The 27,115-nt window shown below is 43.6% G+C and overlaps 1 protein-coding gene across 4 annotated transcripts in view; it reads right to left on the bottom strand.

Moving 5' to 3' along the window:
• Window positions 1–27,115, bottom strand: part of TPD52 (tumor protein D52) — a 258,486-nt gene that overhangs the window by 160,437 nt on the left and 70,934 nt on the right. Inside the window, exons 1-3 of one of the 4 annotated variants that reach the window (XM_073679488.1) lie at window positions 10,460–10,864; window positions 7,597–7,703; window positions 6,282–6,430 (exon numbers count right to left, since the gene is read on the bottom strand). In XM_073679488.1, coding sequence (XP_073535589.1) covers window positions 6,282–6,430; window positions 7,597–7,703; window positions 10,460–10,598 — 395 coding nt within the window. In that variant the 5' untranslated portion in view covers window positions 10,599–10,864. Of the gene's footprint in view, window positions 1–6,281; window positions 6,431–7,596; window positions 7,704–10,459; window positions 10,865–27,115 lie in introns of those variants that run through there. The other 3 variants (XM_073679483.1, XM_073679485.1, XM_073679486.1) reach the window with 3 other exon arrangements.

Genomic DNA, 27,115 nt, shown 5'->3' on the forward strand with positions numbered 1-27,115 from the left:
GGTCCCCAACCAGTAGCTCGAGTGCCACATGTGGCTCGCGGGCCTGTGATGTGTGCGACGTAACCCCTGGGGCCATGGGGAACTCTGTAGCCGGGCCGGTCCTTTTCTGGGGTAGTCATGGCGGCAGTGACTTGGTCCGTGGCCCCGGGTGGTCAAATAATTAAAGAAAAAGGGGAATAAAGTTTTTGGGATAATGTTCGTGACGCCACCTGTGGTATGCGGCTATATGGGGCTGCCGTTGGGGTGCAGATGCACTGCAGCTGATTGTGATGCTGCAGAGCTGGTTCAGCTCTCCATGGGCAGAGCTTAGCTCCAGGGCAGTAGATGGTGATATTTAAAGGTAGATGTTGCCGGCTGGGACAGTGTAGTGCAGGGCTGGTGACCCAGTAATTAGTCAAGGACACAGTGGGGTGCAGTCTTCAGGCTTTACTTACAGTTGTTAAGCTGCTCCAAGTTACAATGGCCAGGTTATAACCGCCCACGTCGTCCTGTGTCCTCCAGGGAAGTGATCCAGCCAACTCTCAGGTATCTTGGAAGCACTTGAATGTGTGCCGCATCAGTATCACACGTACTGGTGCTTGGGAATCAGTGGTACAGTTAGTATGGTACCCAAGCACCCTATTGCTGAACGCTGCCCTCATCGTTGTCCCCTACTTGTGCTGCGATCAGTGCTAGCAGTGGACAATGATGAGAGTAGTAGTCTGCTCCCGCTGACCGCTCACGTCGAGGAGCATGACTCACTGCAGCGAGTGACAGGACACCGCTCAATCTCCCTGGCTCCTCGGCGTGAGCGGTCAGGTGGATTACAGCAGGGGACATCTTTGGACAGGTGAGTATAAGGATTTTTTTATTTTCTTATTTTTAAACCAGGACACAGCAGGAGCAGACTACTACTCTCATCATTGTCCCTTGCTAGCACTAATCACAGCGCAGGCAGGAGACAATGATGAGGGCAGAGTTCAGCACCCGCCGCTTGGAAACAGAGCTAACTGTACCGCTGATTCCCAGATTTCCAGGCGCCGGTACGCGTCACACTGATGACACACGGATGTCATCCATGTCTCATCACTGTGCACGTGTGTGAGACCTTTTGCGGCCCGTGCTGCGAGAAAACACACTGACATGTCCGTTTTCTTTGTCCACGGACACACGGTCTTTGGAAACACACTGACATATGCACAGACCCAATCATTTGAATGGGTCTACGTGTGACAGTCTTGAGTACATGTGGTGTCCATTTCCACATGTACTATTGACACTGACGTCTGAAAGGCACCTTGATGTGATTTCAGCGGAAAAGCATTGGCTGTCATTATACTGGTAATGAGGGGGGCTGGGTGTCACTACTGTGAGTGGGGCAGGAGCTGGATGCTGCCCGCGACCCTCTGTCAGAGCTGAATGTGGCTCTCAAGGTCACAAAGGTTGGGGACCTCTGGTTTATGGTGGTTCCACACGTCCTGTATTTTGCAGATAGGATGGTCCACATGAAATACTGAATCATGTCCTATATTGATCCAAGTCACGAATCAAGCTCAATGCAAGTCTATGGGTTTGTGAAAAAAATAAATATAAATTAGACAGGAACAAGATGCCATCCATCTAATGTTCAATTTTCAGGTTTGTTTGATAGGGGGAAGCTTGAGAAAACTTCTTGTATGCAAAATAAAAATAAAAAAAACACTGGTGGTAAAAACTGACAAATGAAAATATGATCCTAAACATGATGAAAATCAGACCTTTTTGTTGCGTACAAAAAAAAAAAAAAAAAAAAAAATCACTGACGTCTAAATGAACCTTTGTGTGTTTTCAGATCTGCCAATATGCAGCCGTCACATCTCTAGTGGATTTTTTATGCCATTTGTGTCCATATAATAATTACAAGTGAAACAAATAACATTTCACTTGTAATTACTGTACAGACAAAAAAAGTAGTATTATTTCCCAGTAAAAACATTTTTTGCCCCATTGCACAATAGTGAAGGCTGAGCGGATGAGCCTTACAAAACTGCATCATGTTCTCAGATTGAGAAATTATGAAATGTTGGAGGATACAGGATTGTATTTTGGAAGTTTTTTTTAATAGGTTTAATATAGAAATATTTTCTCACTATTTTGTGGACTTTTGCTCAGCTGCTCATTGTTGGACATAAATCCCATGTGCTTCTATGAGAAGAACTCCAGGGGACAGGACACAAAAGATCAGGGATGTTTCCGAGCTCCCGGCTAATCAGAGGAATGACCAGCTGATGCGACATGGTGAGCACACAAGCTTATTAGCCAATTACTGCCGTCACACAGTGCTGATGAGACTCCGACTGGAAATGTACCAGAACCATCTGATGTATTAAACAGTGAAATCAAAGTCATGTGCAGCATTTTGGGGAAGAAAAAAAAAGCTGCAGTTTTTGTAGGAGTTTTTCATGCAGTTTTTAAGAGAAAGTCAGAAGTGGATTCAAAAGGAATTGGAATTATAAAGGAAAGGACTTTTACTTCTCCTTCCTGATGGATCCACGCCTAGATTTAGTTTAAAAAAAAAGAAAGAAGAAAAAACAGCATTTAAAAATGGCAGTGGCGTTAAATAAAAAAAATAAAAAAACACTGGCGAAACCTTAAGGTGACACTCTTCGGGTTCTTTCACACATCCGTGTTTCCAGTACGTGTGGTGACAGTTTCCACATGTACTTGAGACATTGACATATGTGCAGACCCATAGATTTGAATGGGTCTGCGTGTGTTAGTGTGTTTCCATGGACAGTGTGTGTCCATGTGCTCCACACGCTGACATGTCCATTTTTTCCGGATGCACGTTCCGCAAAAGTGTCTCACGCTGAACACACATGGATGACATCCGTGTATCAGTGTGACATGGACCGGTGCCTGGGAATCCGTATACAGTTACCGCTATTCCCAAGAGCCGGTTTCTGAACGCTTCCCTCATCATGGTTCCAGCCGGTGCTGCGATCAGCACCAGCAGGGACAATGATGAGGGTAGTAGTAGTCTTCTCCCGCAGTGTCCACTTGTAAAACTAAGATTAAAAAAATAAAATCCATATACTCACCGAAGTGTCCCCTGCTGTAATCCATGCAACCGATCAGCAGAGGAGAAGGAGCCGCTTCAGCCCAGGCCCTGGAGCTGCGCTCAGCGAGTGACAGGACACCGCTCCTGAGCTCAGTGCAGGGCCCCGCTTGCTGGATCGGCTCATTCTCCCCAGCTTCACCGGTCAGAGGATTACAGCGAGGGACATCTCAAGACAGTTGATAAGGATTTTATTATTTTATTCTTATTTTTACACCAGGACACAGCGTCGAGCAGACTACTACTACCCTCATCATTGTCCCTGCTGGTGCTGATCGCAGCGCCGGCAGGGAACCATAATGAGGGCAGCATTCAGCATCCGGCGCTTGGGAACAACGCTAACTGTACACTGATTCCCAGGCGCCGGTCCGTGTGATCCTGATGCGGCACACGGTTGCCACACACATGGGACATGGATATCTGCGGACCCGTTTTTTTCCGGTACCGGAAATATACAACGTGTGAAACCGGTCTTGAAGTGATAATATGATGATATATTGCTAGGATATACCATCAACACTTTGTAATTGGTATGGGTCCACCTTCTGAGATGCCCACCAGTGAAAGGACACAGTGCTGGTTTACAGCCACTAACCTGCTGTGCAGCACCATCCTCTCATATCAGCTGCACAAAAAGGGAGGCTGGGAGCGCTGCTAGGTTAGGAAACAAATGGAAGGAGACACAGCGGTAAACCTTTCTTTCAGATCAGTGTGTGTGTGTGTGTGTGTGTGTGTGTATGTGTGTGTATGTGTGTGTATGTGTGTGTATGTGTGTGTATGTGTATGTGTATGTGTGTATGTGTATGTGTATGTGTATGTGTGTGTGTGTGTGTGTGTGTGTGTGTGTGTGTGTGTGTGTGTGTGTGTGTGTGTGGGGGTGGGGGGGGGGTCTAGTGATCAGACCTCCACCCAGTGGCGGACATATCATTGGTGCAATCTGTGTAGTCACACAGGGGCCCAAGAGTTAAGGGGGCCACTACCATCTCCAAAGCAGGTGAAATTTTGCATTATGATGAGCTACTGGGTTACAAAGGCCCATATATATTATTTTTGTCCACCACTGCCTCCCCTGATCACAAAGTGATGGCATGTCGCCACCTTATGAGATGAGAAAAACACTGGCTGTACTCTAAACATAAAAGCAATATCAGGTACCAATGCAATGAAATATGGTGTTCGGTTTATCTCATGAAAACCAGATTACAGGAAAGTTAGCTACTGCTGAACAGTTGCTTTTCTATATACAGGCAGTAAAAGGGAACCTGTCACCAGCGCCGCCCCGGTCCCTTCAAACGCTGCCTCTTAAGTGGATGACGTCTCTCAGTCATCCATGTAGTGTTGAAAGTGAGGAGCGCCTGCGCAGCTCGGCAATTCCACTGGGCAGGCGCGCATCACTGAGCCTATTGAACAGTCAGTAGGTGCGAGACTTTGAGACCTACATGGATGACGGAGAGAAGTCATCCACTTACATGCACTTAGAAGAGGCGGCTTTGAAGGGACCGGGACAACGCTGATCACAATGATGAGACACCCTCCGGTCCGTACAATTTACATACTGCACGTAAGCAGGGTTGGCAACACAGAGTTTCTTCTTTCTGGACAACTTTTTCAAAAATCAACAGATAAAATGTATACTGGACAAAATAGAGGGGAGGTTCAATATATGGATATCAAAAAAATACCAGTTTCTGCACAGATGGGAACCCTGGGCTGTTCTCTGTTTCATTAAAAACTCTTATTTATGCAACCTTTTTTAGTTTTTCACTTTGTAGTTAAAAAAATAAGACTGCAAATGTAGCACCCTGAGGATTCGGCTGCTACAGGGGTATTGCACCTCAACCCAGAGGTGTGATATTCCACTCCCGGGTAAGGAAGGAGTGTGGAACTGAGCTCAGATAGACTGCATGCACTACATACATCCCATTTCAGAGGAGCAGGCCGACGGTACTCCCACTTAGAAATGTGCAGGTACAACCGAGCCTGTTCCTGGCTGGAGTGGGAGGGGGGTGGTACATCCCATGTAGTGTAGGGGCAGATAGGGGGAGCAGTCTGGGTAGTGATAGGAGCTCATTGGGTGCTGGTCACCTGAGCTCACACATAGAGGGATATATAAGGAGGGCACCAACTTAGATCAGGGTCAGACGCTGAGAACAAGTCAGTTGGAGAGGAGAGAGAAGGAAACAGCAGCCCTGGAGAGAGAGAGAGAGGAGAAAGAAAGAGAAAGACCCAGAGGGGGAAGACTGAAGGGACCCAAGAACCCAAATTAGAACACCGGGTGAGGAGTCAGCATCAGGGTACCGGAACCCAAGCTGGTGGGGGCAAAGACATTCCCCAGCCAGAGACCGGAGACCGTGGGCAGTGTCTGTCACGGTCACCCACTACATTCACCCCGAAGGCACACCACATGAAGGGTCAGGGAACCCAGGGCCAAGGGTGTCCCAAAAGAAGGCCCAAGGGAGCTGGACCTAGGTGAATCACTGGTGGGGACGGCTGAAGAAAGGACAGAGGGAGAGCTCAGGGCCACGCTCCGGACTTGTTTGGGGGTTGGCTGGATCCAGGACCTGGTGGACGCAGCACGGCTCGGGTGGTCACTAGCAGCTGGAGTGACCGGAACATCAGCAGTAAGTAAACACCCTTAACTGCACAACCCGAGTCTGTCTTCATTGCCGGCTGCACCGCACCACCACAACCCCCATCCTCTGCGCCTGTCCCCTCTGAGGCTATACCCCTCCCGTTGGGGGTTATCCCACCAAGCTGCGCATCCACTATCAGCCTCAGCGGACCCTGCAGCAGCGGCGGCCACAGTGACCGCATCACAACGGGTGGCGTAGTCGACACAAAAGAACTTTAGTAACATCTGTAAAGCTGCCACATAACACTTAGCTTGACGCCCTGGGCACGGGACCGGGTCACAGCCGCTCGGAGACTACAACCCCCCCCATCTGATCCGGTGCCGGGTATTCCCCTCAAAAAGGAATATGTCCCAGGGGGCGCGTCACAAATACTTTCATAGGTTTTGCAGAATTTTTTCCTTTAAGGTAGTACAATAAATCATTGAATAATCGCTTTAAGAGAACGGAGTCTATTAACAAGTATAATATCCAGCAGTGTTACAAGCAGATGATGAGCTCACGATAGATTCTGGCTCACATTCTGTAGAACGTCGTTGGTTAACTTGAGAGATAGTACATTGTGAAGAACTTACACATTGGTGGAGGCCACATCCTGCAATCCTTTAGAAATATTTTGCTTCAGCTCCGCCAATGGGGTGACTCCAAGTTTCCTTTTGATTTCTGCTAGATTCCGCTCCTTTGCAGCCAGCACTTGGCTGAGTGTTTGGATCTCTTCCTCTACCTGGAACAAGGCGACATAAGAGGCATTATATAGACAAAACATACTGATAAATGGACCCCACTATAGGTTAGTAGGTGGCTGGAGAACACCTTGCAACTAAGACTGTTTCCAAAATAGTCCATGATGAATCGTGAAAGTTATCTGCTTTCTTCTGGTGAATACAATTTTTTTTTTTTTTTTCATATCCAGATCCTGAAATCCCTACAGACCTAAAACATTCTGGACAATCCCTGATCAATAGCCTCTGGGTATTGCATAAAATGAAAAAAAAAAATCTTGCTTCCCAGACCAGGGCCACTCTTCTGCTCTCAGTCCTGTGTCTCCCAACTGTCTCCTGACAGAGACCAAGTCATGTGACTACTGCAGCCAATCAACAGTAGCCGATTGGCTGCAGCCTTCAAAATTCCATCCGAATGTAAAAATAGTGTTTCTTTTACTTAGAAATGTGAAATCATGGGAAAGGGCTCAGTCAGGAAAGGAGTCCACTTCCCACAGGGCAGGTGCTGGCAGTGTAATACAGCTGGCTCCCATTATTGCTGTTTAACTACTTAAATGCCACTGTTAATCATGCGTTGTGTGATCCCAAGTGGAGCATCCATTCCAGGTGGATAAATAAGGCATCTTCACTGGACTAGGTCTTTAAGAAGCACTCCTCCTCCCATCAAAATTTTTATCCTCTTAATATATTGCAGTCATCATATTATATAAACACAATTGCTCATTTTGTCCATCTACCTAGTTAATTCTTCTCTTTTCCATTAGGTCTATAACATCAAGTGATTAAAAACTGACTAGCTGAATCCTTCTAAGCTCTATGTAGAAACAGGAGGACAATTTTCCCTGCATGGGAAGAGAATGATTTTTACAGAGAAGAGAGTCTTCCTGTTTCTACATTGAGCAGAGAAAAAAAGAGAAGAATTAACTGGGTAGAAAGTACACAGTGCTATATAATATGATGACTGCAATATGTTAAGAGGATAAAAACTTTGAGTGCTTCTTTAAGGAGTTAAAAGTGATGATTAAAAAAAACAAAACTTTCTAGAAACCACCATCTTGGGAGGGTGAAATAGCATTATAAGTGTTTCATTTTTGTGGTTGGTCCCCTCTTTTCCCCATGATAAATGGCAGCATTGGATCGTGGATAAATAGATTCACCCATATTTTACCTTCTCAAGCTCTTGTCGTAATTTTTCCTGTTCCTCCTCAGACAAGGCGTCCGTTACTGTAGCAGCTGCATCTTCTCCCTCTGGGATGGGTTCAGGTTTTAAAGGATCTATAGATATAGAAAAAAAATAAATAAATTACTACATATATGTAGCTTTATTGCATTGGAATGGGGCATATACAGAAGTTTTCTCTGTGCCAATAGGGTCCACAAAACATTTCCCACAATTTTATATACACAAACCAAAAATAAAAAAAGTATATACGAACATTTATAAAATGAACTTATTCTTTCCATAGTTAGAGAATCCCACAAATTCTTATTTAATTTGCAAGATATCCAGATTCGGAAGGAAAAGCTATATATTTTTTTAGGATATAAGGAAAAAAAAATACTAAAAGATAAACTAGATCTACGGCCAGGTTATCACTCATTATATAGCTGATAAATAAAAACATAAGTAGTAACCATTCAGTAATTCCAAACATAGTCTATCCTACCATAAAATAAGCGGCAGCTGAAGACAAACTGGATACCGCCTTGTGCAGACAGTCAGGAATTATACAGAAAAAATAAAATCCCCAGAGGCCGCAATTTCATTATGAATTCCTGGAGCAAACCGCAGACAGATTATGCCATTAGGGCTGGATTCACACATTTGTGTCTTCGTTATAGTCCTCTTCCTCTCTGAAGAGACAATTGGCATATTTAATTTCCCAGAGGAGCATTGCATGGCTTATAAGTCTCCTCACTCTGACATGCCAGGCTTGGCACTCTCCGCAAGGAGAATCATTACCCCTTAGACCCCACTTCTCCTGACCCAAACTCAAGTGTCTCAGACTATATATGGAGCCGTTGAGTTTGGGTCAGGAGACCTGCAGCCTTTCCACGTATCATGGTCCGTGCTCGGACTGCAAAACACAGATGTGTGAATCCGGTTTTAGGCCTCATTCAGTTTTTCCATGTACGACTTCTATCCATGTGGATAGAACTAGCATCCATTATAGATTATAGGGCTATTCACATGTCCATGTTTTGGTGCAGACCACTCAGTCCACAAAATTACTCAAGATATTTCCAAAGCTACAAGTGATCACAATCTGCAGTGTTGCCATTGTGTTTGCAGACTCCTCATTGCACATCTATTAAGAAAACAGGTTTTCTGTGTTAATCATTGACCAACCATGTTATAATTGAGGCCAACGTAATTAAGAAATGCAAATGCAGTGACCCAGAATAATCTCATCACGTAGCAACGTTTAAAGCAAGAATCCATAGTAAGAAATAAGCATGAAGTAACTACGGATTAACCCATTCCTTGTACCTGACTAATGCATTTATATCTTATCAATATATACTTAAAATAAATCCACAAATACAAAATATAAGCCGAAGGCCTCATTCACACGTCAGTTTTTCACATATGAGTGCTATACATTTTTATGGACAGCACACGTACCTATCACAGTTCACATGTCAGATATTTTCCTCGGACAGAGTGGTCTGTGTAATATTGCAGAGACATGTCAGATATGGATCCGAGCGTTGGATCAAAATTGGTAATGCAAGTCTATGGGTCAGTGTGGAACAAAAAAAAAAATCTGACAGCATTCAAATGCCATCCGTGTGCTGCCTGTATTTCACTGACTGATCGGAGAAGGTGGAGAAACCTTTCATTAGCAATTTTCATCACTTATTTCACAGAGAAGAAACTTGGGTTGTGTTTCACAGACATCAAAAAAACTGATGTCTGAATGAGGCCTAAAGCAAACAAATCTGTGTATTCAAGAAGCCCCAAAACATAAAAAAAAAAAAACTTTCACGTAAATCTGAAGTTTGTATAGATGAATATTTGTGGCTGCTGTTAAATGGTTTCCTTAAGTTTGAACCTCTGTCTAAGGCCGGTTTAGCACATCTGACTTGCGCAGTCTAAGTACAGACTATGATGTCCCGCCTGGCCGGGGGTCTCCTGACCGGAACTCAACAGCCTCCTAAGCATATACGAGGCGGCTGAGCTCGGGGTCAGGAGACCAGTCCCCAGTCCGGACCGGACAGTCCACACTTGAAAAGTGAAAGTTGGGCATGTGAAACCGGCCTAAGGCTCAACACATCAGAGCAATATGTCAGAGGCATACTTACGGAGTATCCGCAAACAACGCTGACAAATGCCACTCCATGTGTCACCCATTAGCCCCAATGTTAAAAAAAATGTACATCACTGCATACCATACTTAGAGGAAGCCAAAAGGGCACTTTTGACCTTCATTGGGCGAATAAAGGGTAAAATATGTGCCTGGAGCTTTCCTGATGTATATGCCAAAATTGTTCAAAGTGATCCGATATAAATATAGTGTAAGGGTTTCTGAACCATGACATCGAGCCTATATGGTAGGGCCCGAGTCTGTAGGGTAGTGCCCGAGGCTGCATGGCTCCTCAGGTGAAAAAAAACAATTCTCTCCATATACCTTTTCAGAAAATCAAAAGGCATATGAAGGTATCCTAGATGTTTCATGCACCATCTCTACTGCTGGAGGTCTGTGCTGAGCCCCAGAGAAGCCGTTCATAGGTTTTCAAAGTAGAGCAGAAACCTATACCATACCAACTACTAGTTAAATGGATATACTTTAGATTTCTGTTATAGTTCATACCAGTCAGAAACAGGTTCATATATCTATAGGATATTAGAACTATTGATATCTAAAAGTGATCACGCGGGGAGACATTTTTCTGGATATCCTACATATATGGCACAAAGGGTCCAAGAACATCACAGAGGTCACCGCCTGAAGCTATATAATATGGCACACGAATCCAGACATTGCTCCCGGCATCTTTATAGGCAAAGAGAAGGAATAAGAAGTTACCCGTGCCAAAACGAGTTGGTGAATCCGGAGGAGTGTTACTCAGATGAGGCGAAAGAAAGAGATAATTCCTATTGACTCCGCAGTCAAAATTGAAAGGTGACTTGTAGTCATCCTGGAGGTCAAAGTCCTTCGAATCCATTAGAGCGGATTGTCCTAGAGGATCATTGCATTCAAGTATAAAAAAAAAAATATATATAACCCTTTCCTTTAAAGCTCCTCCAGCTTGTCAGTTCTCATCCGATGATACAAATAGATTTTTGTCTATTGAGCCAGGCCACAATGCATTCTGTGACGAGAGTGAAGATCCCTGGCCGCTCACATGACTGCAGCAATTTAATCAGTTACTTCCTAGACAGGGTTTGGCTTATACTGTCAGAAGGTAAAAATCTGCCCCAATTGTCTTGGCATTCCTGACACAGCGGAGAGAAGGGGAAAAAAAAAAAAAAAAAAAAAAAAAGAAGTTTCTCTTTTACTTTTGGGATGCAGCGTCAGACTGGATCTTCTACGTGTGAGCTCTTCAGCCAACGAGGAGCGACGGCTCGGGAGCAGAAAACCATGCAGACATTTCATTTAGTAAAAATATCAGCAGCTCCTGCAAAACCAGGACCTCGTTAATCTTCTAGGGCACAAACAGATTACTGGCCAATATTGTTTGGAGCACACCATCTGTGCTGTGACAGTCAGGCGCTCGCCGAGGACATGTGTGGACCCTCCAAATACTAGAATATTCAGAGAAATAGCCATCTCCAGCAAAGGACATACACCGGATGCCCTGGAGCAAAGTGCTTTTCAATCAATGCATTACTTAATGCATCCTGGCCTCCAAACCTCCGAGCCTTGGGAACGATCTGCCTCTTTTGCTGGAGCACTGCGGATAATAATGCTGGCGGTGTTGGGTGACAGCCATTAGCTGGTGACCTGGTTTTCCAGGCCACTTGGAGGAGCTGCAGTACAGGCCATGATCAGTGTAAACAGTAGGAATATAGAACATATGGAGGCAAGAGAGGACACGTGTATACACACTGCACCTTCACGCTCCTCTCAATAACCTTTCAGCACTCTCAAATATGATTATCACATTAGCACGGGGTTTTTTTTATTTTTTTTTTTATATATCTCCGTAAATCCTGTAGCCATCTGCATTTGCCTAGTAAGAAAAACAAGCAGGTGAAAAAGAAAAAAAGTTCACATATGCCTGGTTTACATCTAATAATACAATTCAGCCTACACGATCAAACAGGAGGACCGGCTAAATTAAAGGGAAAGCCATCAGAATATTACTTTGTTTAAAATTAGGATTTTGTGTAAAGTATATTTAATTTTTTTGGCATTGAGATGTAAAAAAAAAATAATCAGTATTAAAAATAAATAGAAATGTTGCCATTTTCACACAGCTTTTTTTTTTTTTTTTTATAGACTCCAACTTTCAATTGTTTCAGGAAACACGTGTACAGTCACAATAGTATATTGTTTCAGGAAACAACAGATGTACAGAGTCACAATAAAAGAACCCGACCTTTTTGTATTGATGCATTTAACCCTTTAATGCACCATGATAAATATATTCAACATGGAGCATATCACAGACTTTGGAGCAAGCTCAGAACTAGAGCCCGCTCCCACAAAGGGCAGATGCCAGCTATGTCATATAACAAACATCTGTCTCTAACACTAATGATCAGAGTGCCCACGGTTTACTGCTGTTAACCTCTTAAAATGTCGTGATCCAGCCCACACGTTACTTCGGGTGGCCATCTGCTTCCCTGCGACGCAATTGCAGGGAGCCAATGGGTTACTATGACTGCCAGGGGCCGAGTGAACGCCCCCTGTGCCATTCATATGATCACTTCAGTGATGTCCAGTCTGTGGTTGGGAATCATAGTACTGCATGTAGCAAAAAGGAGGTATGGTATTGCTGTATATAGTAGAAGTGATTAGAGAATCACAGGATCACTTTGTCAAAGTGGAAAGAACTTTTTTAAAAAGGGGACAAAAATTTTTTTGAATCGCCCCCTTTTCCACAGGTAACAAAAACTGAAAACAAAAAGACAGATATTTAGTATCACAGTGTCCAGTAAACTCCAATCAAAGTACAAAATTAAACATGATCTGTAAATACAAAAATCGAAATGCCAGAATTGCAGGTGATTGGTTGTCTTAAGAATAAAAAAAAAAAACAAGCAATGTCATATGTACCCCAAAAAAGTAACAAAATCATCAAGGCACTACGAAAAATAAAAATGTTGTGAGTTTTGGAAAATGGCGACGCAGGCAAAAAATTGTTGTTCCTGTTTTTACGAAATTTCTGAAAAATAATATAATATAATACAAAATAAATCATACTGATCTGGAGAATCATATTTCCAGGTGATTTTTACTGCAGAATTGATGCCGAAAAAACAAAGCCTAAAAAACTATTGTGCAATTGCGGGATATTTTTATTTTTATTTTACTTCACTTGGATTGGTTTCCCCATTTTCCAGTACACCATATGATGAAATGGAGGCCATTGGGCCCAGATGCCACTGCTACTTTTGCAGCCCCTGTAGCGACAACTCTGGAAATAGATGAGAACTTTCATGCCTTACACAGTACTGGAGTTTATTGTACTACATTACACTTCTTTCATATGACTTGATAATGTGACCGAGACACAGAAGCAGCCAACATGGTTCCCACTATACATAGACGCGCCTATGCTGGATTATTAGCCTTTTTATTCGCCACAATATAACTGATCGAGGCATGACTGTTGGTCCAATATTCCAACTACATCTTTATATTTATGATTATACTGGATTATGTCTTTACTGATAACATGACTCGCAGTAATTTCTTACGGACGTAACGTCATCGCCCGTGAAAAATGACCTCGCATAACCTCTACAGTCTCGTTCTAGCAGTAACTGCTCACACATTACTGACCTGATCGCCCGTGAGAAAAATCGGACGGCGTGGCACCTAGTTGGATGTCGTCGGATCTGCAGACATTTTTTTTTTTTATTAATAAATGAGTAAACCAGGGAATGTGTGGGGGCGTCTTTATTGAAATAAAATGTTTTTTTTCCTGTGTGCAAATTTTTTTCTTTTAACTTATTGGGTTAGTAATGGGGGTGTCCGATAGACACCTCTCCATTACTTACCTCTGGGCTTGAGATCAAGCTGACATTACAAAGCTGACATCAACCACAAACTATTACCCCGCTTGCCAATGCACCAGGGAAAGCGCCAGAATTGGCGCATCTAATGGATGCGCCATTTCTGGGGCGGCCGAGGGCTGGTGTTATTAGTCTGAGAGTGGGCCAATATCGATGGCCCTTTCCCAGCCTATTAAGATCAGCTCCACAGCTGTGTTTAGCATTTGCTGGTTATTAAAAATAGGGAAGGACCCCATATAAATGTTTTTTGTGTCCCCCTTTTTAATAACCAGTAAAGGCTAAACAGACAGCTGTGAGCTGTGCTGGACTGTTGAGTGCTGGACTCATGGTCGCTCAACAGTCCAGCACTGGTGCTGCACAGCATGAGAACCAGCTGCTATGAACTCATGTGACCTTACAGTAAGGTTACTGCAGTTCACAGGGTGGCTCACACAGAGTTTACATTGAGAATTGCCGCTTGTGACCTGTGATGACCTTAAATTACGTCACCGCTCGTCACTGCAGCCAGGTTCTCGCGATACTCTGTGTTCCGGCCGTCGTGCTGAGCAGTCACGTTATTGATGTCACTGCTTAGCACTGCATTCGGATGTAGCAGAGTTGGGGATAATCGTGAGACCTCATCATTATGAATTAACAGCAGACAGGTGAGGATTACTTTGATTTTTGATTTTTATATGTGAATAAATGGGTAAAAGAGGGCAATTGTCGGGGAGTGATTTGTACAATTAAAAGGACTTTTCTCTGTGTGTCTATTACTTTTGACTACAGGGTTAGTAATGGAGGTGTCTTCTAGATGCCTCTCCATTACTAACCTCTGCGCTTGATGTCAGCAGAAATTACACAGCTGATATCAATCCTATAAAACGATTACCCCAATTGTCAATGCACCAGGGCAAGCGGGAAGAGTCGAGGCTAAGCACCAGAATTTACTTATCTAATGGATGCGCCATTTCTGAGGTGACAGAGCTGGTGTTATTAGGCTAGGAGGGGGGCCAAGATACATGGCCCCTTACCAGCCTATTAATATCAGCCTGCTGCTGTCTGCTTTGATTTAGCACGTAATTTTTTTAGGCTCCCCCCTATTTTTAATAGCCAGCTAAGGCAAATCAGGCAGCTGCGGGTTCATATTAATAGACTGGGCAGATCCTTGATATTGGCCTTTTCCCATTCTAAAAATACCAGCCCCCAGCTGTCTGTTTTCCCTCAGCTGGTTTTAAAAAGGAAGGGGACAGCACAGTTTTGTTTTTTTTTATTATTTATTTTAACTGTCCGGTCAATCACAGCCATGATATTACTTGACATGGCTCTGATGGAGCCGGAAGTGCCCACAGTCTTAAAGCTTGTTGATTGGCTGTGCTGCTGCCTTTCAAAAAGCATTTTTAGACTTCCGGACCCGAACAGGAAACTGGACATACAGTAAGAAGCTCGGGGTCTGGTTCCAGACACTATTAGACCGGTACGAACTTTCCAGTTCAGGTTTGCTCATCTCTAGCTGTAACCTGATCATTTCCTAAAAATGGAGGAAGTCTACAAATACAAATTCAGCAAAATGAATCACCCGAGTAGTCAGTACAGGCCAAATACAAGGACATGTTTTTTTATTGTTTGTTTTTTTTTAAATAAAGAGGTCAGTGGAAAATGTTGAAAAAAAAAATGGAATAAGTAAGCGAAATTTTTTTTAATATAAGTGCTGAAAGTATAAAAGATGATTAGGAAATATACCAGTTATTTTCCTATAGATCCATGATAATGCACAACCTCCGGTTACGGATTCATCAGGAACAAACTTACTCCAGGTAGTGTCTGCTGAAATAATCAATTCTCATCTGGTCACTCAATTATTCTCAAATCTATTAAACACCAGAATACAAAAATTAATCATATCCTATTATGGCATCCCAAAAGGGCACAGATGCACATTGATACGATCTAGGATACCTCAAAAGTAACTCTTAAATAGTGTACAGTCATGGCCAAAAGTATTGAGAATGAGACAAATAGTAATTTTTCCAAAGTTTACTGCTTCATTTTTTGTAATGGCAATTTGCATATACTCCTGAATGTCAAAGAGTGATCAGCTTAACAGCAATTACTGTACTTGCAAAGTCAATATTTGCCCAGAAAATGAACTTTAACCCCCAAAACACATTTCAACATCATTGCAGTCCTGCCTTAAAAGGAGCAGCTAACATCGTTTTAGTGATTGATCCATTAACAGGTGTGGGTGTTGATGAGGACAGGGCTGGTGATCAGTCATGATTAAGTAAGAATGACATCACTGGACACTTTAAAAGGAGGCTGGTTCTTGGTATCATTGTTTCTCTTCAGTTAACCAAGGTCATCTCTAAAGAAACACGTGCAGCCATCATTGCACTGCACAAAAATGGCCTAACAGGGAAGAGTATCGCAGCTACAAAGATTGCACCTCAGTCAACAATCTATCGCATCATCAAGAACTTCAAGGAGAGAGCTTCCATTGTTGTCAAAAAGGCTCCAGGGCGCCCAAGAAAGACCAGCAAGCGCCAGGACCGTATCTTAAAACTGTTTCAGCTGTGGGATCGGACTACCAGCAGTGCTGAGCTTGCTCAGGAATGGCAGCAGGCTGGTGTGAGTGCTTCTGCACGCACTGTGAGGCGGAGACTCTTTGAGCAAGGGCTGGTTTCAAGGAGGGCAGCAAAGAAGCCACTTCTCTCCAGAAAAAACATCAGGGACCGACTGATATTCTGCAAAAGGTACAGGGAGTGGACTGCTGAGGACTGGGGCAAAGTCATTTTCTCTGATGAATCCCCTTTTCGATTGTTTGGGACATCTGGAAAACAGCTTATTCGGAGAAGAAGAGGTGAGCGCTACCACCAGTCTTGTCTCATGCCAACTGTAAAGCATCCTGAAACCATTCATGTGTGGGGTTGCTTCTCAGCCAAGGGAATCGGCTCACTCACAGTCTTGCCTAAAAACACAGCCATGAATAAAGAATGGTACCAGAATGTCCTCCAAGAGCAACTTCTCCCAACCGTCCAAGAGCAGCTGGGCGCCTAACAATGCCTTTTCCAGCATGATGGAGCACCTTGCCATAAAGCAAAGGTGATAACTAAATGGCTCATGGAACAAAACAGAGATTTTGGGTCCATGGCCTGGAAACTCCCCAGATCTTAATCCCATTGAGAACTTGTGGTCAATCATCAAGAGACGGGTGGACAAAAAAACAACAACAAATTCTGGCAAAATGCAAGCATTGATTATGCAAGAATGGACAGCTATCAGATTTGGTCCAAAAGTTGATTGAGAGCATGCCAGGGAGAATTACAGAGGTCTTGAAGAAGAAGGGGCAACACTGCAAATATTGACTTGCTGCATTAACGCATTATAACTGTCAATATAACCTATTGGTACTCATAATATGATTGCAATTATATTTCTGTATGTGATATAAACATCAGACAAACACTAATAAAAACCAGAGGCCAGCAGATCATGTGAAAATATAATCTTGGTGTCATTCTCAAAACTTTTGGCCATGACTGTACTTGATGTCACAATAGCGATGAAGTGCAAACTAATACTCCGTCCATCACACCAGCACAAATCGAGCACAACGATCAAATCCGGATTTAAAAACTTGATGAAGTTGCCTTTTTCATTTGGGTTGGAGTGCCATTTGCAGCCAACATTAAGGCCTACTGCACAGATTTATGTAAAACGCCCTAAGTACGAATCATGGTGTACGGACTGGGCACGTGTCTCCTGAGCCGAACTATGCAGCCTCACACATGAACTTGACAGCTTTATAGTCATATCAGGAGACCTACGGCCAGTAAGTACATCACAGCTCGCACTCGCGCCTGTTATGCATGGATGTGTGAAACCAGCCGAAATCACACCCCTGTATTGACCAATAAGGTCACGGCCCCACTTTCAGTATTCGGTCAGTATTTTTTCTCAGGAGTGGGAGCTAAAACCAGGTGAGGAACAATCAGGGAAAAGGTATAATAGAAACAAGTCACCAATTCTGCATTTATCACCCACTCCTGGTTTTGGCTCCCAATCCTGAGAAAAAATACTGACCGAATACTGACCAAATACTGATAGTGGGGCCGTGGCCTAATACTCTAATCCAACAGTCAAGTTGTGAAATTACCAAAGGAGTGATGATGGCACACCTAACCATTTTGACAATTTTTCTACAATTTTTGACCACCTGTAGTGCAGATTGGCGGTCTGCAATGCTGGAGCTTTGACTAGTTGATGGTGGTAAACTTAATTCTATTTTCAAAACAGCCAATATGGTGCCATTTTTGCATTTTCTGTATATTTGTAACTTTATCCATGTAATACCATTGACCAAAATTACTGTTGCACTTCTTGGCCAATTGTTGGTGTTCATTTTAACGTTGAGAAGCAAATAAGTCACTCCCAGACTCTTCTGCAACATCCCTCATGGTATCAAAGGATTGGATTGGCATGCCTGATGCTTCTTCTACCCGACATCTGCCATCAGGTGATGGTAGGGATGACCCCCCACATGCTTAGCCGATGCCACATTAATCAGCAGGTTCAGAAGACTTATGTTATCTGCGTGGCCAACTTTACTGTGCGGATTTAGTCATTTGATACTTTTAATACTAAAAATTGTAAAATGATGGCAGACTGCACAGCAAAATGAATTGCTTTTTTTTTTTTACACTACATAATAAACTATGGTGGAAGACTGGATAACAGTAAGAGATGCATCCATTTTCTACTATTCGAGAAAATGCCAATTTCCAGTATGTTCTGCTCCTTGTTTTGCTTGTTGCTGCCTCTATCCATCGTGCAGATTTCCTCATAGGAAACCATCACGGTGATCATGTGGTCTAATTTTCAGCTGATCCTGTATAACACTAGGAACAGAAGAACGTTTCTTAGCTCCGAAGTCACCAAACAGGAAGGAACTAGAAAGGGACACACTGCTAACTGAACTTCTAGGATATTAAGACCAAATATTGTGTAAGTGTCACTGTGCGCGCCGCTCCGTGATAAGAGGAAGCATTGTTTCACAATTTGAATTTGCTAAAACAATAAGACTCTGCTATAGATTATAAAGAGAACTCAGGAGCCAAGGTGCCCAAAGGAAGAACTGTTTTATTAAGTGTAATTTACAGCCTCAGAAGGACAGAAAGATTTTATTACATATCTGATGCTTCTAATGCATAGTCAGACTAAAGAAATCAATGGGATTTACAAAGTACTATCCACAGAAGCATTTTATTTCTTTTATAGCGCCATTAATTCCACAGCGCTTTACAGACATCATCACTGTCCCCATTGGGGCTCACAATCTACATTTTTTTTTTTTATCAGTATGGCTTTGGAGTGTGGAAGAAAACTGGAGGAGAACCCGGAGGAAACCCACGCAAACACGGGGAGAACATACAAACTCCTTGCAGATGTTGTCCTTGGTGGGATTTCAACCCTGGGCCCCAGTGCTGAAAAGCTACCCTATGAGCATAAGATGTAGGCGATATGTCTTACACTTTTAGATATGTAAAGTAAGGTTTTGGAAAGAGCGCGTTTAAGGGCAGATTCACACAAGTCTGAGGTTTCCATGATTGGAGACTGGAAAACAGCAGCCGGTCAGTTCTTCATTGTCTGTACTCTGAGCAACATGGATGTGTGAATCTGGCCGTACATAGCGACATCTGCCCTCTACAGTATCTGAAGTTTCCACTTCCCAACAATGGACCCCCCATTGAGGTAGAGCACTTACATTGTGCTGTACATGACCATCATGTCCTGATATGACAAACTGGAACAAAGGAAAGTGCCACATTTACAACCACATCATATGCAGTCTGGATTCCCTGGTGGCAGCTCTGGTCACGTGACCATAAGTGTAAGATTTGCATATTCCTGGGCACATTCCAACTAGACTTGCCACAAATGGAGCAGCCACGTCACACCCAAAACCCACGGTTGGTAAATGCTTATATAAAAAAATTTAAACTTAAAAAGTTGCAGGAAACAGGCATTTTCCGTGAAAAACAACAAGGTCTGTTTTTAATGGCATTGTGGTTTAGCGTATGAAAAGGCTATAAACATCAAGCAATTGCTTTATAAGCAACTAAAAATATGCAGCAGCTTCACAGTTTTTGACTGCAACACAATTGCTCCGTTTGGCCTTACACGTCTAAAAAAAAAAATAAATAAAAAAAAATAATAATAATTTAAAAAAAAAGTAACAGCAGTGACCCATTGCTATTATGTGATTATGGAAATCCGCCTCATTTGCTGCAAAAGAGACTAGAGTTTCTGTAAATAGGGCTGAAAACCTACAGGATGTGTCTGGCAGCACAGCAGGATCTGGGCAGCTCCAGCAGGGGTTTGGCTAAGCGCTGCTTAAATGACTCATTTGTTCTTAATAGTTACTGTTTGCTTTAGTTCTCAATCATTACATTAACGCAGCAGCAAGAAGTCACATTACACCTGTGCTGCGCTGATCTGTCACACACCAGCTGTTCTGCAGATCTAGGCTACTCTGCTACCAAATGGTAAATGTAACTTTTTACTTTTTAAATCCCCTACATTTACAATTTGCAACCAATTTTATAAAAGTGGTATTCACATCTTAGGCTGGGTTCGCACAAAAGCTCTTTTGAAGGAAGAAAAATTCAATGAGTTTTTAAAGAAAAATCCACTTCAAGTTTTTGGGTTTTTTCAGAGTTTTTTTTTCCTTTTACTAAAGCATTTTTGAAGCTTCCAACCCCAGTGGTTTTTTTGGAGTGGATTCCAGAAGGAATCCATGTCAAAGTAGTAACGTAATTTTATTTACGCCATATGGACAGCAGAATGGATTTTCCATTGAAAGGAATAGGAGGTGTACTCAAGAGTTTTAGAACAGGTTCTTGATGTAGATTTTGGAGCAAATAAAAAAATTAAAAAAAACCCTGAGTGTGAACCTTGACATCTACATGCTGGTATGGTATATGGCTAACATTTTGATGGGTGGAGGTCATAGTTGCAGTCACAAAACTGTGGCCACGTGAATCTAGTCTTCGTGGAATAAAAAATAAAAATAAAAAAAAAAAACAGTAGAAACCGGTAAGGAACATTAGAAGATCAAAGAAGGAGCATGAAGAGGACTGCGCTCCTAACAGAATGGACAAATAAATAATTGCTCAGTGATTGGGAAAAGGTTGCAGCAGTCCTTCTGTAGAAGGGTCAGGATGCCCAGAGGTTTGGGAATTCTCACCCAGACAGGGGTGAGGGTGCCCAAAAGATCATATATGAAAGCAGTGGTGAGAGATGGCTAGGTGCTTAAGTCGCCTGAACTCGCTGCCTCCTCCACCTGTGGGTGGACCCAGCCCCGGGCACTCTAGGTTCTTCACCAAAGGGAGATGAGAAATTCCTTCCACCATGATGCTTGCAAACAGCCTATTCAAGGTTTGCGAAAACAGGAATCCAAACACTTTCAGAGGTTAAAGGTGCTTGAAGGAGTGGTATCCGGACAGGAGCGACTGCTAAACAGATCGTGGTAGCTGGAGGTGATCTCACACAATTCTTGTAAGCACGTAGGGCTGCACATCACTGGGGGATTGTACTTCAAGTGTTCAAGCAAGCTACAGTGGCTTGCGAAAGTATTCACCCCCTTAACTTCTCTATTTTGTTATATTACAACCGGTGTTTAAAAATATTCTTGTAATCAGATTTCTGTGTGATGCATCAGCGCTAAATAGTCTAAATTGGTGAAGCGAGAAAAAAAATAGGCATTAAATAAAATTAATAGGATCAAACAACTAAAAATTTGCATGTGGATAATATGTATTTGTAGCGCCCCGAGGGTTCGGCCGCTACAGGGGTATTGCACCTCAACCAGAGGTGTGGTATTCCACTCCCGGGTAAGGATGGAGTATGGACCAGGGCTCAGTTAGCTGCACACATATATACTCCTCATTTCCGGGGGACAGCTCAACGGTGCTCCCATTAGTATGCAGGCACGACTGACTATGTCCCTGGCTGGAGTGGGGAGGGGGGGAACCCTAGTGATGTGGGAGCAGATAGGGGCTGGTTTCTGGGTATAGGAAGGACCTCATTGGATGCAGGTCACCTGAGCTCAGACAAGGAGGAGGTATAAAAGGTGGGCACCATCTTAGAACGGTGGTCAGTCTGTGAGGAGAAAGTGAGAGTGGAGGAGAAGGGGAGCAGAGGCTCCGCTGGAGTTCTGCTCCAGAGCCAGGCCTAGGGACACGGGCAGGGCGAGAGAGAGAAAAGAGAAAGGAACAGAACAGAAAGAGAAAGAACCAAAAGAATAGAAAGGCCCAGGAACACGAAGGTAGAAGGGACCCTAAGGACCCAGGAGAATTACGGGTGACGGGTCAGGCAAGAAAAGGGTACCGGATCCCAAGTTGGTGGAGGCAAATAATCCTCAGCCAAGAACCGGAGGTCGTGATCATTTAATGGTGCGACCCCTCGCTAAACCTACTAGGAAGGCACCGCATAGGGCCAGGGAAGCTGGCGCCAAGTTCTCCCAGAGAAGACCCGAGGCAGCCGGACAGAAGTTTGGTCACTGGTGGGGCACGGCCAGAGGAAGGATAGAAGGGAGTTCTGTGCCATACTCCTGAATTGCCTGGGGGTTGACCGAGCCCCTCACACCTGGTGGACGCAGCACGGCTTGGGGAATCACTACCTGTACAGAAGTGGCTTGGAGTATACGAACTGTGAGTAAAAGACCCTGGACTGCAACACGTTGTCGCTGTGTTTCTTACCACGCCAGCACTAACGGTACTGGGACGCCCTGCACCACCACCCCCAGCATTCACTTACACTGCCCTGAGGCTACACTCTTCCCGTGGGGAGTTATCCTATCCCTGTGCTGCATATCCACATCAGCCTCAGCGGTCTGCCTTGCAGCGGCGGTCCTCCCTGACCGCAATCCACAGGTGGCGTAGTCGGACATTACAAAACATATAGATGACTGCCATTGGTCTGACCACCCTGAGCCACGGGACCAGGTTGCCACTACTACCCCCATTATTGCCCTGTTGCCCGGATCCGAGTGCCCCACGGCCCAGGGGGCGAGTCATATTCACCCTTTTGCTAAGAAGCCCCTAAAAATTTCTGCTTCAAGCAATTACCTTCATAAGTCACATGCATAGTGAAAGGAAGTCCACCACCTCTGTGCAATATAAGTGTCACATGGTCTGTCAGCATATACACACCTTTTCTGAAAGGCCACAGAGGCTGCAACACCATTATGCAAGAGGCACCAATAACAAAACAACACGAAGACGAAGGAAATCTCCAAACAAGTCAGGGACAAAAGTTGTTAAGAAGTACGGGTCAGGGTTAGGTTATAAAAAAATATCCCAAACTCTGATGATCCCCTGGAGCACCATCAAATCCATAATCATCAAATAGAAAGAACATGGTACCACAACAAACCTGCCAAGAGAAAGCTGCCCACCAAAACGCTCAGCCTGTGCAAGAAGGGCATTAATGAAGGAAGCAGCACAGCGACCAAAAGGTAACCCTGAAGGAGCTGCAGAGTTCCCAAGCAGAGACTGGAGTATCTGTCCATATGGCCACAATAAGCCGTACGCGCCATAGAAGTGGCCTTTACGGAAGAGTGGGAAGAAAAAAAAAATCCTTTACTTGCATGCAAAAATTGTAAGGCTTGTTTTAAGTTTGCCAAAAGACTTGTGGGAGACTCCCCAAATGTATGGAGGAAGGTGCTGTGGTCAGATAAGACCAAAATTTGAACTTTTTGGCCACAAAGGTAAATGCGAAACATGGTGGTGGCAGCATCATGCTATGGGGATGTTTTTTGGGAGCAGGGACAGGGAAGATGGATGGTGCGAAATACAAAGATATTCTTGAGCAAAACCTGTTTCAGTCTGTCAGTGATTTGAGACTGGGACGGAGTTTCACCTTCCAACAAGACAATGACCCAAAGCATACTGCTAAATCAACACTCGAGTGGTTTAAGGGGAAACATGTAAATATTTTGGAGTGGCCTAGTCAAAGCCCAGACCTTAATCCAATTGAGAATCTGTGGTCAGACTTGAGGATTGCTGTTCACCACAGGAAACCATCTAATTTGAAGGAGCTGGGGCAGTTTTGCCTTGAGGAATGGGCAAAAATCCCAGTGGCAAGATGTGGAAAGCTCAGAGACTTATCCAAAGTGACTTGCAGCTGTAATTACCGCAAAAGGAGGGACTACAAAGTACTGACTTTAGGGGGGTGAATAGTTATGCACACTAAAGTTTCCAGTTATTTTGTCCTATTTGTTGTTTACGTCACAATAAAAAATAAAAAAAAATAAAAAAAATGTTCACAGTTGTAGGCATGTTCTTTACATGAACTGATGCAAACCCTCAAAAAAAAGTGAAATTCCAGGTTGTGAGGTAGCAAAACATGAAGAATGCCAGGGAAGGGAGGGGGAGAATATTTTCACAAGCCACTGTACAATGTCCTTAAAGAAGCTGCCCAGAGCTATTTGTTTCTTTTCTCTATGGGTCTAAAAACTAACAGGCAGGTAGTTTCTAACCTGCCCTGTCTACCTGGCGTGACTCAGAGTGGTCACCATCCGCTCCTGCCAGCGATTCAGCAGCTCCACATCAACATTGCAGTTCTCCCGCTTCTGGTCTGCTGTTGATCCCGCAGTTGGGCAACAGGAAGCCGCTGCTGATCAGCAAGATGGTCGTAGTCATATCCGGTCAACCACCAGGGCCACCACCAGGGCATTACTGACCTTACTGCTATATGAGGCCCGGTGAACAGCAGTAAAGAGTGGGGGCCCGGGCCCAGTCTGGGGTCCCCCCCTCTTGTGCTTCTGCTCACCAGGCCCCGGGTTATCGTGTGCTGGTGTGACGCTGCCAGCAGCGTACGTCTGAGCGCAAGGACCTTCAGCCTTGGCGCTCTCACGTGCAGCTCCAAGGGAGTCCCTCCACCTCATCTATGACGCACTGGAAACAGCGCGTACACAATGACTTCATCGCGTACTCGCCGGCATAGAGTACCAGGATGTCAGTCCAGAAGTGGAGCTGCACCTGCACGAGTTCCTATGAGAGGCAAGTATGAAAAACATTTTTTTTTTTTAAATAGAATTAAATGGTCTTCGGGGGGTGGGCAGAGCATATGATGAACTGGGAGTGGGGGGTTAGGAGAGCATATTATGAACTGGGAGTGGGGGGTTAGGAGAGCATATTATGAACTGGGAGTGGGGGGAGCGTATGATTTACTGGGGGTGGGGTGTGGGCTGAGCTAATGATGAATTAGGAATGGAGGGGGGGGGGAGCAAATATATTTGGAATGGTTGGTTGCATAATTAATTATATATTAATGGTGGGTGCACGTCTGTATTCAGCTGCGTAGTATAGAAGTTGGGGAATGTGCTCTAGATAACTTATTTTATGCAAACACAAATCCTGGCTGGAAGAAGTGATAGCGATCTGTGCTGGATGAAGGAGAAAAGTGAAGATTAAGGACTTCAACTAGAGACATCACTGGTGATCCCTGTATTACCTGTACACTGACACTATATATAGAGCTCCTGTGTATAATGTCACCAGTGATCCTTATATTACCTGTACACTGACACTATACACTGTATACAATTTACAGAGCTGCTGTGTATAATGGCACTTATGATATTAGTATTGTGTTTTTTTTTATTAATGATTCGTATTGTAGTATTCGGTCACTATGTGGTGGCAATATGTGGTCTGGTTATTGTGTGGCGGTATTTGTTCCTTGTTTGTGATATTATTCGGTCACTATGTGGTGGTAATATGTGGTCTGGTTATGGTGTGGCGGTATTCCTTTTATGTGGTATTATTTGGTCACTATGTGGTGGTAATATGTGGTCCGGCCGGCCATGGTGTGATGGTATTTGTCCTTGTGTGTGATATTATTGGTCATTTTAAAAAATGTATGTGACACATTCCCTTAAAGAAAAATAAATCAAAAAATATACCTAAAAAGAAAAAAAAAAGGAGTACTGGATATTTTAAAGAAATGTTTAATCGGTTAGAGTAGAGTGGGGTCCTGACAGAAGAGAGTCTACCTTGTTGTGGTGGCAGCTTAAAAATCTTTTGGCCAAAACAAAAGCTGATGGCTGTGTATGCGATATGGTGTTCGATGGGAACTGTTAACGTGTGATTGGTGAGGATGCGGTGCCGAAGTGGAGTTTTTCCAAGAGTGTGCGGTTGGACTGTGGAAACTTCGAGGGGTGGAGGTGGAGCTGTGGTGGAGCCAGGGCAGAGTCTCAAGGGGGCCCAAAAATTTTGCAAGTATGGGGCCCTGAAATTCCTGGTGGCAGCCCTGCCGTCAACAGAGCAGAAGAGAAGCAGCTGCTTTGTCAACATGTCACCAGAGGATTTGTGGTCCAGTGCGCGGTCCCCATCAGTGATTGTATAAGCATGCATACAGATATAGCCATGAATCACCAATGTTACAGCCCACTGGACCAAAAATCCCAGGAGGAGCAGATGTTTATGTGATTAAAACAGAATACTGAAAATTATTATTATTATTATAATAAATATCTCATTAAAAATAATCTACTCAGCTCCCCCTGCTCTTTTTGCACAGCTTCTGGATACCCACAGTTGCAGTAGAAAACTTCACAGAGAATATTACATGGGATAACAAGCTTTTACTTCTCAGAACATGAGGTAAAGGAAAAAACGCACAGTCACACAGTACTGCACCAGGAAGTAAGAACAAAACAGAAAGTACAAGAGAGACTTTTCTTTTACAATGCAGTAAAAAAGGAAACTTTACACAACATCGCAATCTACTGTCAGATCAGCATAAAGTCCTCCTTCACACAAACAAAAGTCCACAACCGTTGCATATACCAACAGCTCTAATATGGTGGCAGCAGATTGGAAGTCATTTTTAATGGCGGCAGGTTCTCTTTAAAGCAGTGTTTCTCAACTCCAGTCCCCAGGACCCCCCCAACAGATCAGGTTTTCAGGATCTCCTTAGTATTGAACAGGTGAGAGAACCTGTGGCATTTTTGATGCCTTGATAATAATTCTATCACTTGTGCAATGCTAAGGAGATCCTGAAAATCTGATCTGTTGGGGGTTCCTGGGGACTGAAGTTGAGAAATACTGCTTTAAAGGGTGAAGTTGCGCATTAAAAAAAAAAAAAAAGAAGGTGCATATTGACACAAAAAGTTGCAAACATGATCTCTGTATTTGTAGTGTCTGGCACAGGAGCGGATACAGACAGAAGAGGCCTCATGTGGAACAGTAGATGATATCTGCCATCCGATGTTTTATTTTGGATTCAGGTTTTTCTTAATATTTAAATGAAAGGAGGCAATACCAGTGTGAGACCTGTAGATCAGGAGAGTAGACTGTCAGTCATTACATCTCTCACACTGGTAACATCTCCTTTCATTTACAATAATCTCTGGAGGCAGATTCTCATGCAGATTAGTGTCCGGTCCATAGTCATGAACAGCTGATTTACATATTCCAGAGAAATCCACATTTTTCTTATAAGACATCGGATC

The sequence above is a fragment of the Phyllobates terribilis genome, unplaced genomic scaffold (assembly GCF_046119375.1).
Source record: "Phyllobates terribilis strain yellow unplaced genomic scaffold, ASM4611937v1 Scaffold_4__5_contigs__length_816908805, whole genome shotgun sequence".
NCBI lineage: Eukaryota > Metazoa > Chordata > Amphibia > Anura > Dendrobatidae > Phyllobates > Phyllobates terribilis.